This window comes from Anolis sagrei, chromosome 3 (assembly GCF_037176765.1).
Source record: "Anolis sagrei isolate rAnoSag1 chromosome 3, rAnoSag1.mat, whole genome shotgun sequence".
Classification (NCBI taxonomy): Eukaryota; Metazoa; Chordata; class Lepidosauria; order Squamata; family Dactyloidae; genus Anolis; species Anolis sagrei.
The window spans coordinates 72,967,829-72,982,764 of record NC_090023.1 but is presented as its reverse complement, the minus strand read 5'-3'; the positions used below and the strand labels follow the sequence as shown (position 1 = coordinate 72,982,764).

At 38.4% G+C, this 14,936-nt stretch overlaps 1 protein-coding gene across 1 annotated transcript; it reads left to right on the top strand.

The window, feature by feature from the left end:
- Nucleotides 1–90: 90 nt before the first annotated feature.
- Nucleotides 91–13,824, top strand: HMGN1 (high mobility group nucleosome binding domain 1). The gene is made up of 6 exons (XM_060770317.2): nucleotides 91–298; nucleotides 797–817; nucleotides 2,489–2,518; nucleotides 2,846–2,896; nucleotides 11,203–11,334; nucleotides 12,561–13,824. Exons 1-6 carry the CDS (start codon nucleotides 284–286, stop codon nucleotides 12,606–12,608), a joined length of 297 nt encoding a protein of 98 aa, XP_060626300.1. The 5' UTR covers nucleotides 91–283; the 3' UTR covers nucleotides 12,609–13,824.
- The last annotated feature ends 1,112 nt before the right edge of the window (nucleotides 13,825–14,936 follow it).

Genomic DNA, 14,936 nt, shown 5'->3' with positions numbered 1-14,936 from the left:
CCGATCCGGCTGGATCCTGTTGCGGTGCCGCTGGCGCTGCTGGGATGGTTGCAGGAGGGAGGGAGGGGAAGGAGGGAGGGAAGGAGGGGGGTCAGGCGGGCGCGCTTGCCTGTGCGCAGGAGTGAGAGAGCCCGACCGCCAGTGGGCTGGAGGACGAAGTCGCCGTCAGCCGCGCGAGAAAGAGCGCTCTTCCTGCCTGCCCGCCCGCCCGGCGCCGTTCGCTCGAGAGTTCCAATCCCCCTTTAAGCCAACAAGCCCAAGGAAAAGCCGAGGCGCCTCCGCCATGCCGAAGAGAAAGGTTGGCGACAGGCGCGCGGACGGGCGCGCACTTTCTTTTTTAACGTGCGCACTCCTCCTCACCCTCCCTCCCGTACCCCCTCCCTCCCGTACCCCCTCCCTCCCTTCCCCCTTTTATTCTGACGGGAAGAAGGGAGACCGGAGGGGCCTTCTTCGGCCCAGAGGGTGTCCTGGGAGGGGGGAGGGGCGGGGAGGCGGAGGCGTGACGGGTGTTGCAAATGGCCGCTGCCCTTTTGAGCATTCTGGGCTGCCAGGACGGGGGGCTGTGCGCTCCGCCGCGGCCTCACGCGCCTCCCAGCACCCGGAAGCTGCCCCCTCGGCGTTCAGGCGAGAAATGCGGCCTCGGGTCGGGGGCTCCAACCGACGATGGCGGTCGTGGAGGGAGGGGGGCGTGTCCGTGGTGACGTCACGGCTCTTGGAGAGGCCTTATCGCGCATGCGCCAGCTCCCCCATCTTTCCCTTATCCCGCCTTCTCACTTCTTTGCTTCTTCCCTTGCAGGTGAACGTGGCTGAAGAAGAGGTAAGTTAATGTCAGCCGTTTTCCACCGTGAGGTGGAGTGTTGTTGTTTAGTAGAGCATGGAATCATAGAGGTGGAAGAGACCAGGGAGAAGATTCTTTCCTGACAAAGAGCCATCCAGCTATAGATATAGAGAGATATGTAGGATTCACACACACATAGATTTGAACTCCTGAAGAAGGAAAGTGATATCTTGCATGTTCCAGAGTAGGCAAACCAGATAATCTCGACATCAACACTGACAAAGAAACAGCAAGAAATACTGTTTACCCACAAACAAAAAGAAATTACATATGGAGTGCTTCTACCCCGCCCTTCTCAACCCCCTAGGGGGGACTCAGGGCGGCTTACAAAAAGGCACAATTTGATGCCTAACCATTCACAAAATACAATACAATATGCAATACACAAATTTACCATATAATATCAACAATTATAACTAATTTAAACAGTCAAACAATATACTTGGCCACAGCAACACATGACAGGGGACAGCTAGAACATTATATTATTAGCATAGTCCAATATCAGTATTATATATATAACTATACTGCATTATACCATTATATTGTTATATTATTAGTAATATTACATGTAATGTAAATATATTATTACTAGTATTATATTGCATTACATTATAATATAAATATTTTATGTATATACAATATACTATATTATATTATTAGTAAAGACAAGGGGCTGTGTGGAAAGGCCCCATGTCTTTCGGAACTATTTCCTTCCTGACTTGATGAATCCATACTACACAGTAAAACAAAAGGCCAAATTTTCTCCACATTATTAGCCACTGTTGGCAGGAGAAACGGAAATTGCTACCTAACCCCAAATTTGTCCACAGTCAGGTGCTGAAGCTGTGGAAAAACTGCTCATTGCGTCATAGAATCATTGAGTTAGAAGAGACCTCATGGACCATCCAGTCCAACCCCCTGCCAAGAAGCAGGAAAATCACATGCAAAGCATCCCAAGAGATGGCCACCCAGCCTCTGTTTAAAAGCCTTCAAAGAGGCTTATAAATAGAGCTTTTTGCTCCTTCAACTGGGTTCCAACCCCAAATGGGGTCTACTTTGCTCAATGAAAAATTTGGTAACAGTTAAAAGTTTTCTGAATGTCTCCAAATGGCTGTTTTTGACATTTACACAAATCTAACACCTCTTAATTCACTGTTCCCCAGCTCCCAACTATTTTAGCCAGATTTTAGAGATTTTTAATGGAATGCTAAGGATTTAATGTGTTTACAATTATGTTTCTTGTGTTATGTATTGTCTTGCTTATTTGTGTTCACATCATTTATATGTTTGTTTTTGACTGCTTTATGTATTGAATGTTTGCTGTTTATTTTGTTGTGAGCTGCTCTGAGTCCCTTCACGGAGATAGGGCAGGCTATAAATAAAGTTTTCATTCATTATGTTGTGCAGTATTTACAGTGGACTCTGCAGAAAGTGCCTCAGCTGTACTTCATAACAATAAACTTTAGCAAGCATTACAAATGCTGGGTTGTTATGAGTAAATATTTGATTTTTTAAAATATCTAGTTTATATACCTGGGAGTCATGTAAAAATTTCTCGGGCTGAAAGGCGTCACTGGTGGAAAACATTGCAAAAGACCTGATATAGAGGAAGCTAGTAACATTTTTATGGTTTGTTTTTCATTGTAGCCAAAGAGGCGATCAGCACGACTGTCAGTTGTAAGTATTTGCATGTTTATTATTACTGCTTACTTATATTTACTTATATCCTATTTTTCTCACTTAAAAGTGGTTCAAGGCTGCTAATAATGATATAAAATAAAAAAAATGATGGACAATTTGAAACCAAAAACATATAAACATTAAAATAGAATGAAGCATAGTATTAAAAATAAGTAAAGTCATTAAAAATCTATTAGAATACGTAAACACTAATCAGCACCCTCTGTCAGTCTTTAAAATGTTCTTATTTTTAATCTCTGCATCGCTTTTATTGTTAGCTTTGTAGAAGCATCACAATAATAAATGTGTGGCATTTCCTTACAGAAACCTGTCATTGCCAAAGTAGAAGCAAAGCCAAAAAAGCCCGCTTCGAAGGTGAGTTTCGTCATATATGGAAGCATAATAAAAGAGAATCATATTCAGCTGCATTGGGAGTTGCCTGGAAAAAAAGAAACATTTTATAAAATGGAGCATTGCCAAATTTTACAGTGAACAGTGTTGAGAGATTTTTATGCACTAATAAAAGAACTATATTGTCTAGATTCATTCAGAATGTGAAAACTACATCTGCAGATACTGCTAATAATTGCAGGTCTCTCAGAAGACCTGTGGTGTAGATAGTACTATTACTATTATTTATTTCTTTATACCCACTTTATCTCTCCCAAAGGAGACTCAAAGCGATTTAACATAAAAGATTAGCATAAGTAGTCAAACCACCTATGATGTAGAATTTGTCGGGATACTGTATACCTTTTAAGCTACTTTTATATCATAATTTATATTCCAACGTGAGAAAAAGCCTTTTCCTATCAGTGTTACATTACTATAAGAAAGTAAGTCACAACTCATGGTTTTCCACATAAATGGCCAGCCAAAACAATAGCCCTGATAAATCCCAAATGCAGGGAGCGAAAATGTGCAAACTAAAAAAAATACTGGTTTAATATGATGTTTGGGGAAAGAACAGTTTTGATGAAAAAAAAATGGAAAAATTTGTTCATACAATGATTTAAATAGCACAACAGCATAAAGTAACACAAATGAATACATCTCATCCATCTCCAAAAGATTTACAATCTACATTTTGACAGTGAGAGAAAAGGGACACATTAATGAAAAGCTGGTATGAAGGACTTCATTTATGTGTATATCATACGAGGGGTATTTTTAAAGTAAGGTCCATTTTGTTGTAGACACTAGTAGTTCGCGCGCATACCGCAACGAGCGCGTTCATCGTGTACCAGCATGCCTTGGGAACAACTGTGCTCAGTTTCCGCTCTGTAGCTAACCTGTACGGTTCTGTTCTGTGCTTTAAAAATGTTTAAGACTATCAACTCACCCGCCGCATGTGAGGTTCGCTCAGTGATACGGTTTTTGTCAGCAAGGAACCTGCCTGCTGCAGAAATTCATCGACAGATTTGTGAAGTGTACGGTGATACTGTTATGAGTGAAAGCAAAGTGCATAAGTGGGTACGACAATTCAAAGATGGCCGTGACAACGTCCATGATGAGGACCGCTCCGGTCGCCCTTCTTTGATTACAGACGATTTGGTGGCTTCAGTTGAAGAGAGCGAACCTCACATGCGGCGGGTGAGTTGATAGTCTTAAACATTTTTAAAGCACAGAACAGAACCGTACAGGTTAGCTACAGAACGGAAACTGAGCACAGTTGTTCCCAGGCATGCTGGTACACGACGCACGCGCGCGTTGCGGTATGCACGCGAACTACTAGTGTCTACAACAAAACGGACCTTACTTTAAAAATACCCCTCGTATTTTATTTAGTGTGAAAATCTTATCCAATCAAAATTTTGTATGATACAATTTATGTAAGGAAGTGACTCTGATTCTGTAAAAGATACCAGTAACAAGTTTATTTAAATTTCTGAAAGTTCCAGATATTTTCCATGGCTTTAAATTGTACATCTTTAAGTCTCAAACACTTTGAATGGTACAGAGTGTCTTGTAGGATAATAATTACACGCTCTTGCACTGATCTTGGTAATGCTAAATGAATGACAGGTTTTCTCAGATGCTATCTCCAAGGATTCTTGACTGATTAAAAATTGACTAGTGCTCCTTAGAGGTTATTTAAAGGGACAGCTACAGCTTATTCTTAAATTTTGATGCATAACTTTAATGAAGAACATCACATCATAAATCAATGGCATTCAATATTTTCCAATCAGATTATATTCAACTTGGCTTAACAACCCCCCCCCCCCCCAAAAAAAAAAGTTAGATAAGTTTTAGAAACAAATTGCCTAAATATTTTTCCAGACATTACAGCTTGAAAGAATATATATGTATACGAAAAGAAATTTGTATCTAAGTTATATCAATAATTGATACAGAGAACTTTTGTCTTGACTACTTGTACCTGTTACTTATTCCAAAATAGAAACAAATTTACCACTGTGTTCAGTAGTTACTCTTACTTTTTTGTGTGTGTTTCAACTGAAAGCCTTCCAATTCTTTTCACAAGAAGCTACTTTTGGTGGAACATTTAAGGTGCTCCTACACGGTAGAATTGTCCTATATATTTATATGTAAGACTAGAAATTGTAAACAAAAATCAGTGCAAAAAATCTAGGTTGTCTTTTCCACAAGTCAATATGTCTACTGTATCTTAGCTTACATAAAAAAGAAACTTTGCCTTTATGTGGCAAAGGGCAAAAGCTTAGTTCACCCTGGGGGAAAAAACTTTTAAAAAACATCTACTCTTCCCCCCCACCACCACCACCAACACACAAATACACTTTCCATCACTGTACCTCTTCAAGCCTGTTTGAATGCCTTGGCGGAGAAATAGCATTGCTGTTTTCATCTTTCTTCAACTCCTCCATAGATCATATCAAAAGTCATAATTTTTGCCCCAAGCCTACTCTCTAATTATTCATGAGGTTGATATATACATGAGTATACATGATAATGCAGTTTGATACCACGTGGTTCAATGCTATGGAATCATGGGAGTTTTCATTTTAAGACTTCTTTCACCTTCTTTGCCTGGGAGTGCAAAGATACCAGACTATGCTATTAAGTCATGGCAGTTAAAGTGATGTCAAACTGCATTAATTCTGCATAGGCACCTACACTATAGAATTATAGACATCTACACTAGAATTAGTGCAGTTTAATACTCCCATCATTGTTTCAAATGTATTCCTCTTTCACCTGTGTGAGTAGCTCAGAAATACTTGATAAGTTTGATTAATCTTCTTCAGATTTCTTAATAAGCCACCGAAACTTGTAATTTGTAAATACATAATTGTACTCATAGTCAATATAGTGTTCACCACAGGATTCCCAAGTAAGCTAAATAATAAATAGGAATGTTTTCCTTTAATTTTTGCCAAGTCACATTCATATTACTTGTATTGTCTGGTACTAGGACTTGTACCATCAAGTGCCTTATCCTTTCAATCGCTTTAGTCAACATATCTGATTTGTATTGATTTGTATGATTTCAAGAATATTAATTCAGGTTTAGTAAATACATTGATCAGTAAAAGGTTCCCCTGTGTATCAATCTATTCAGTTGTGTCAGCTGTTTGACCAGATCTTACAACAACCATTGCTTAAACTTTGCCGTGTTCTTTATTTAAAAGAGAATGTGAAAATTGGTGTTATTGATATGAGAAGCAAATCAGTTTGTGGTGGTTTTCCAGTATGTGTTTTCAGCTATGACAAGAGGCATATCACTTGCAAATGTAGCTCAAGCAAAATGTCTCACCTGCTTTTTCTTGTTCTTTTGACAGTTGTCCAGAAAGCTTAACAAAAAAAAAACTTGACTGTCTTGAACTGCAACTCTCAGATTGAAAACATTCTTTAACTGTTCTTGTAACCTTTCCCCCATACCTGATAGCTCAATATCTTCAGCTTCTGTTTCTTGCAAGCCTCTAATTTTATTTAAGCTAACAAGCTCCTTCAACATGAAAGACAGAATATTTTTATTTACCCTATTTTACTCTGGCTGAAGAAGCAGTGGCAGGCAGCTTGCTTGCTTCCACCTTGGCAGAAAGAACATATTATCAATGACGACTTTCTTTCTGGGACTAGGACAAAGAACAAAAGAACATGCATTTATGGCATTGTCACCATTTGTGGCATTCCATTTGTTTAATTGCTATAAAAATTTAGTATTTTTTAGTTCAAACAGATAAGTTGGGTAAAATTTTTGCATTTGCAACTTACAAACGCTTTATAAATTTAATGATATAATATTTTTGAAGAGATGCTAATCTGCAGTTTTGAAATGTTTGTTTGTGTTATTGCTTCAGATACTTGGGAGTAGTTTCCCCACATTATGTTCCAGCACTACATTGTAATAGTTTCCTATACCAGTCTTGTATTTTTTTCAAGATAGTTCCTAAATATTAACTTCTTCTTTATTCTCATTACATTCTTGAAATGCTCCTGCTATCAATATTTCCATTTACATTTTTTTCATCCTGCAATATGTTTACTATATCACTGCCACACCATATAGCTTAGTCATTTAGTACTTATTTTTACTTTGTAAATCCTAATAACATCTGGAGCATGAGGCACTTTTCTGAGGAAAGCAAAACAAACAGTAATTAAATACTTCAGTTTTTAATTCAGTTTCTTAACAAAGAACATTAGCAACAGAGAACAATTACACCAACTGCAAATCTGCTTTAGAATGATTCTGAACAAGAAGGTTTAAATTGTTTTTCGTTCCTACCTCCACCCCATACATCTGAGTGTTCGGACTTTCCAATGCCTATCTCTTTCAGAAGAATAATGACTAGTTAGCCTGTCTGTAATAACCGATTTTATTATAGAAACCCAGATAACTGTGGAGGTGTTTGTATGGTGTGGAACATTTTCCATTGAAAAATACATCATCAAAAATTGGAAAAGTGTTTTATTACTGTCTCTTCATAAAACTATATTGAGTTAACATACATTCTTGTGAGAATAACAGGGAAACACATTTTATGCTTACAACTGTGATTATGATACAGCATATTGTTCATTATAGATAATTTTTTGATAAGGGGCAGAAGGAATCCTCATACAGTGTTTGAAATACTGCCCAGAAGTGGAGAACCTATGTCCCCTGGAGCTCAGATTCACCCTTTTCTTTATTTCACCATATTTCAGTATTCCATACCAGATAATTGTTTCATTCTTGTGAGATGTCTTTAAAAGGGCAGATCAGGGTAGCTGACAGACTAACCCCCCTCTGGACAAATCTTGCCACGTAAATCCCATGAAGGTTCACCTTAGGGTCACAGTAAGTCAGAAAAGACCTGAATGCACACAAAAACATATATGGGGATGCACACACGCAAAGAGTGAAAATACACTGTGATGGCTATTTTGTTCTTAGATTGAGAGGGCAATTAGTGTAAGATTTGTGCAATAACTGAGAAGAAATAGAAGTGAAATGGAAAGAAGAATTGAATGTTCAGAGATTATAGTCTTAAGATAAGTGTGGCTGCTGTTGGTGAATCTGTTAGAGCACGTGTCAAACTCAAGGCCTGAGGGCCAAATCCAGCCCATCATGTCATTTTATGGAGCCCTCCAGATGCTGGACTACAACTCCTGTATTCCACTTCATTAAACACCATGACTACATCTGATGGGAATTTTGATACAGTAATATTTTGAAAGCTTCAATTTGTTTGGTTTAGTCAGAATAATGGGATTTGAATTTAGATACAGGCGTCTAGATACAATGCCTGGCTTTAAAATGTCCTTTAACCTTTCCCCAACCTATGTCACAAGGGCTGTTGGGCGCAATTCCTATTATTCCCAATCTCCATGGCGAATAATCAAAAATAATGGGAGTTGTCATTCAATAACACCCGGGGACCCAAACTGAGTAAAAACTAGAGTTAAAAAAGTATAGTTGGCTCCCTTTATCCACGGATTCACTGTCCATGGATTAAACGGCCCTTGGAAGATAACCATAAAGCTTATGAAAATTAGTTTGATACTCCTGTTTTAGAGAAATATATATATATATTGAATTTGGGGGGGGGGGGGGTCAAAGGAAGTAAATATATCAAGTTTAAGTGAAAAAATAAAATACAATGCTTTTTTAAAAAGATACGTGCAACATTAAGTTTTTCATACTAGCCTTACCAAGTCAATTATCTTCTTCCAAAATTTTTAAACACATTGATCAAAAGGTTCTTGTGGGTTTTTTCGGGCTATAGAGCCATGTTCTAGAGGCATTTCTCCTGACGTTTCGCCTGCATCTATGGCAAGCATCCTCAGAGGTAGAGGTCTGTTGGAATTAGGACAATGGGTTTATATATATCTGTGGAATGGCTGGGGTGGGGCAAGGAGCTCTTCCCTGCTGCAGTTAGGTGTGAATGTTCAGCTGATCACCTTCATTAGCATTTGAAGGCCTGCCTGCGCCTGGGAAAATCTGTTGCTGGGAGGTGTTAATCTGTGCCTGGTTTTTTCCCTCTCTGTTGTTTAGCTGTTATAATTTTAGAGTTTTTTAATACTGGTAGCCAGATTTTGTTCATTTTCATGGTCTCTTCCTTTCTGTTGAAATTGTCCACATGCTTGTGGATTTCAATGGCTTCTCTGTGTAGTCTGACATGGTGGTTGTTGGTGTGGTCCAGCATTTCTGTGTTCTCAAATAATATGCTGTGTCCAGGCTGGTTCATCAGGTGCTCTGCTATGGCTGACTTCTCTGGTTGAAGTAGTCTGCAGTGCCTTTCATGTTCCTTGATGCGTGTCTGGGCGCTGCGTTTGGTGGTCCCTATGTAGACTTGTCCACAGCTGCATGGTATACGGTAGACTCCTGCAGAGTTGAGAGGATCCCTCTTGTCCTTTGCTGAACGTAGCATTTGTTGGATTTTCTTGGTGGGTTTGTAGATTGTTTGTATGTTGTGTTTCCTCATCAGCTTCCCTATGCGGTCAGTGGTTCCCTTGATGTATGGCAAGAACACTTTTCCTCTGGGTGGATCTTCGTCTTTACTCTCGTGGCTTGTTCTTGGTCTTGCAGCTCTTCTGATGTCTGAGGTGGAGTATCCATTGGCCTGGAGAGCCCAGTTGAGGTGGTTCAGTTCATCTTGGAGGAGGTGGGGTTCGCAGATTCTTTTTGCACGGTCTGCCAAGGCTTTAATGGTGCTTCTTTTTTGACTTGGGTGATGGTTGGAGTTTTTATGTAGATATCTATCTGTGTGTGTGGGTTTTCTGTAAACGGTGTGACCCAATTGTTGATCTGGTTTGCGGATGACTAGGACATCTAGAAAAGGCAGTCTTCCTTCATTTTCTTTTTCCATGGTGAACTGGATGTTTGGGTGGATGCTGTTAAGATGGTCCAGGAACCTGTTGAGTTCTTCTTCTCCATGGCTCCAAATGGTGAAGGTGTCATCCACATATCTGAACCATATCGTGGGCTTTTTGGTTGCTGTCTCCAGGGCTTGTTCTTCAAAGTGTTCCATGTAGAAGTTAGCTATGACTGGGCTGAGAGGTCTCCCCATAGCTACTCCATCTTTCTGTTCGTAGAATTCATTGTCCCACTGAAAGTAACTGGTGGTGAGGCAATGGTGAAACAGAGCCATGATGTCTTCTGGGAACCTCTGGTTGATGAGTGCCATGGTGTCTGCTACCGGGACCATGGTAAATAGAGATACCACATTGAAGCTGATCAGTTTGTCGTTTGTATTTAGCTTGAGATTGCTGATTTTTTCTATGAAGTGGGCTGAGTCCTTGATGTAGTGTGTAGTGAGCCCAATATGGCTTTGTAACAATACATTGATCAAAACTTGCAATCATTCAAATATATGTTTGACTTCTGAGCAAACTAGAAGTTGACCATTGTCCTACAAATAAACAGTTAAAAATTGCATTCCTTTGAAATGATATGTACCTGTTCATCAGAGGCAGATCCTTGTTTTGCCTAATTATAGAATAAGAAAAGGTAAAGGTTTTTTTCTTTACCCTGTTTTTGTATCTCATTACATGCTGTATTTCGCTTGAGCACCTTGGGATTTCATAATGAAGTCTAAATATTGCCATACTAATATGAATCAAAGAGTGTTGCTGTTTCTTGGTGTAGTTGTATGTCGCCTCTCGATTTATGGTGATCTCATGAAATTCATGGGATTTTCTTTGGCAAGGAATACTCAAGATTCAGTTTTACTAGTTCCTCCCTCTGAAATGCCACCTTTACTACTCAATATTCGTTTGCAGTCTCACATCCAGATACTATCTAGGACTGATCCTGCTTTGCTTCCAAGATCAGATGGGATTTGATGCATTTAGGGTATTTACTGTATTAATTTAATCATGTTTAGTTTTGCTAAGTTTTTGATATTTTGCCTAAAGAATTCTGTTCATACGGAACTGGTGTTAGTTTGACTGCAGTCTTCTGGGTCTCTCTCTTCTTCTCTTTTTTCTTACAAAAGAAAGGTAAATTGCTTATCGTAGAAGCTGCCACACTTCAAAAATGTTGTGCTACCTAGAATTTTAGGCAAGCTCTTGCCATGTTAGTTTTTAAACTAAAATCTGATGCATTTACCTAGGAGTAGGCTCTATTGAACAGAGTGGGGCCCACCTGAGAATTGATAGGCACAAAATTGCACTCTTAATATTAAGGGCTTTAACTGCAATTATTTTAATTCTTCATTACATTTAAAAAATATTTAAATATTAGATGCCCATTGTCTACCTTTCTATAGGACAAATCTGAGGAAAAGAAAACCCAAGCTAAAGGGAAAAGGGGACCAAAAGGGAAACAAACTGAAGAGATTAATGACGAGGAAATAAAGGATAACTTGCCTGCAGAAAATGGAGAAGCAAAGACTGAGGAGGTAACTATTCCAATATGTGTTCTGTAGTATTATTCTAATTTATTTTCATCAACACTTCCTTTATTAAGTTACTGCCATCGAAGTGTAGATAAACATGCTGTCATGACCCCAGAGTGCCCTCTAGTTATTGTATTAAATATTGCTTGAGTTTGAGAGAAATTCTTTTTCTCTCTTCTGACTCATTTTGATGTTGAAAGCCAGGAGATTTAAAAATATTTACATGTATTTAAAACGTACTCTCTAATCAAGGCATGCTGCAAACAGGATGTAGGCAACCTAGACTAGGTAGATCACCAAACATTTGAAATTCATAATTATATATCCATCTCTTAAATAATAGGTATTATACGTATGTGATAAAAAGCATATATGAAGTGCTTGATTTTAAATCTATCAGATTAAATACTGACCTTGGTAGGAAAATGTGGAATTCTAATGTTTTGAAATTTGGAATCTATATTGCTCTGTATCAAGCAAATCATATGTCACAACCACTTAATGATCTAAATGAAGTGTGTGCTCAGGTTATTTGTAAATCTCAATGAGGATATTAGTTTTAGTCCTGAGCTATATGGTGGTATGGTTAAAGCATTGTACTACAATCTGGAGACCAAGGTTTGAATCTGTTCAGCCATAGAAGCCCACAGATTATCATTGGGCAAGTCATATTCTCTCTGCCTTAGAGGAAGGCAGACACAAACTCTCTGAACAAAGTTTACTTAGGGTTTTGAAGGTACCAAAAACTATTTGTTTTATAGTTTTAATAAGTCTTCCAAGTGAAGAACTGAACTATTCTCTATTTTGAAAATCAGTGCATTCTTCATCAGTTAGAAGGATATATATTTAAATAATAAGAAAAACTAGTAAATTTCTGTTAATGTTATGCTAAATATGTTCTATTTTCTACCAGTGCTTGATGAGGGTTTTTTTAATCTGTTATTTCCAGCATGTATGGAAGCCAGTAGTGGCATAATGACAGATGAGTTGTCAATGTCAGGTTTACCAATCTCAAGTGAACGTTTTTCTAGTAAAGTATCTAAACAAGCAAACCCAATTGTTTTAAAATATTACACTATATTTTTGCTTCAGGGTAATTATATAAAAAATCATGTTTGTTCTACCTTTCTAATTTGGCTTTCCAGTTGTCTTTAAGATCTCTTGATGACGTTTACGTATAGAGATGGAAACAAATGTATAACTATTGTCACACTAAATTCTTTTTGCAGACTCCAATTTCTGATGCTGCAGGAGAGAAGGAAGCAAAATCTGAGTAATGTCTTTGTACAAAGTCTTTAATCAGTGGTTCCTGTACCACCATCCTGTACAATTCAGAGGATTATTTTTATCAACTATTTTGTAAATGCAAGTTTTTTAGTGGTTTTAGAAAACACATTTTTTAAACATGGGGGAATGCCCTCCATATCCCATTTAATATAGGTGAGTGTAAATGCTTCCCTTTAAAAGATAAAAAAAAAATCATGTTCTGGTTGTCTACTCTCTGCAACCGATAATTAATGGAATGTTAGATAATGGGTAAATTTCAAAATATTGATCACTTTCAGTTCAATCCTTTGTGTGATTTCTGAGAAGTGAGTTCCACTCATTTTAGTGGCACTTACTCTTTAGGAAGCCTGCATTGGATTCCAGCCTTAACATTCCACAGGCCAGGGTGGGCAACTTGCAATTTACATGTGGCCCTTGAAGCTATCTTTACGCAGGATTTTAATTGCTGTGATTTTAGCTTGGTTTCTTTAGATGTCTAGCCCTCACATTTTCAAAGAAATTTAAACAGAAGATTAAAAAAAACATGCTTAGTACAGTGGGCTCTGGATCCACAGTTTCAACTGACTGTGAATATTGTGTCCCATATTATTAAAGCCGTGTTTTTCCAAATTTGAATGGGGTTCCAAAACAACCTCCACAGACACATTAGGCCCACTGTATATGCCAGCATGGTCACCAAATGTAAAGAAAGTTGCTTATCCCAGCTGTTTACTGATAGCTTTTATAAGCTGTTAACAGAAGCAGAGCACAGATAAAATTTTGACTTCCTGACAAGCAGGAATTTGTTTTCACGTTTAACACTTACCTCCCTAATTTGTCATCATTAGAATGCTTCCTCAATGAAAACTGCTCCCTGGTGTTTTATCTCCCTTTCAGATTTGTTCGGGCTGTGGCAGAGTTATTTTTGGTAGTGGTAGTTTATTTTTTCAACAGCTTTGTAATGTGTTGTGAAAGGTTGAAAATCTTGGTGTGTAGTGTGTGCGGTGTTCAATTACTAAGTAAACAATTTTTGGGGTAAAGCAGATGTGACTTCACAAGACAGTATTTTAGACAGTGGTACTTTTTCTACTTCTACTTTGAATTAATGGTCTATTAAAGAGTTGTCATAAGACTGGTTTACATTCATTTACTGGACGAAAAATCTTTACAGATAGTTAATACCTGTGTGGTTAATCCAACAAGATTCAATAAAATATTAATTATAAACACCTTGCTATCTTTTTTCTCTTCAACTTGACTGAAAACTAATCTTTATGTAGATACCAACAGAGTATTTTATTGGTTATAGCAAATTAACTTCTCTTCAATAAAGAAGAACATCTATTCTGAGAAGATCAGTAATTTTGCCAAAAGATGTAACTGCTATTGATGGAATTTCTGAAGTAAGAAAGTGTGGATAAGTGGTTTGCAGGCCTGACAGTATGACTTGAAAGGTGTGCTGTTTCCCTGGAGCAAAAAGCCAAAGGACAGGAAGTCACTACATACAACCAAATGAGTAGGAGGAGAGAATAACACTGATAGGAACAATAACCAGAATGGATGTTTAAGGTACTTTCGATTGAGGTAGGATTTAAAAGGAGCATATTCAAGAAATTGAAAAATAGGACAAATAACCAAAGGAGATTCAAATGAATACCCAGCATACGTAGGGATAAAGTTAGAAAAGTGAAAGTGTAGAACATGCTCAGGTTTGCTGAAGAGGTTAAAACAATTATAAATAAGAGCTTTTTGGTTATATCCACAGCAAAAGGAAGAACAAGGAAATGGTCAGGCCATTGTGTAGAGGCAATGGCAAAATGCTAACGGGGGGGGGGGGGGGGAGAGACAAAGAAAATGAACTTCTCAACACCTTTGCCTCAAATGATTAAAAGTGTTCAGCTTGAGGAAGATGAAGCAGACGGTGCAGACGGGGAAATACAGCACAGAATAGGCAAAGAGGCAATACAGGAATATCTGGCTAAATGAATACAAGTCTCCGGGACTGAATGAACTACATCCAAGAGTATTAAAATAACTGGCAGAAATAATTTTAGAATCACTGGCAATCATCCTTGTGAATTGCAAAAAAAAAGTAAGTTTCAGAAGACTAAAAGAAGGCAAATGTCCCCATTTTTAAAAAAAGTGGGGGGAGGGGCAGCAATTGCTGCTCAGTCAGCCTGGTATTGATACCAGAAAAGATTCTGGAGCAAATTGTCAAAGGCACAGTGGAACATCCATGTTTTTAGGTTCTTGCAGAAGGTGGACAGGGTAGGTGCCAGTCTGATCCCCCTAGGAAGTGCGTTCCAGAGCCCGGGGGGGGGGGGGGGCACCGCTGAGAA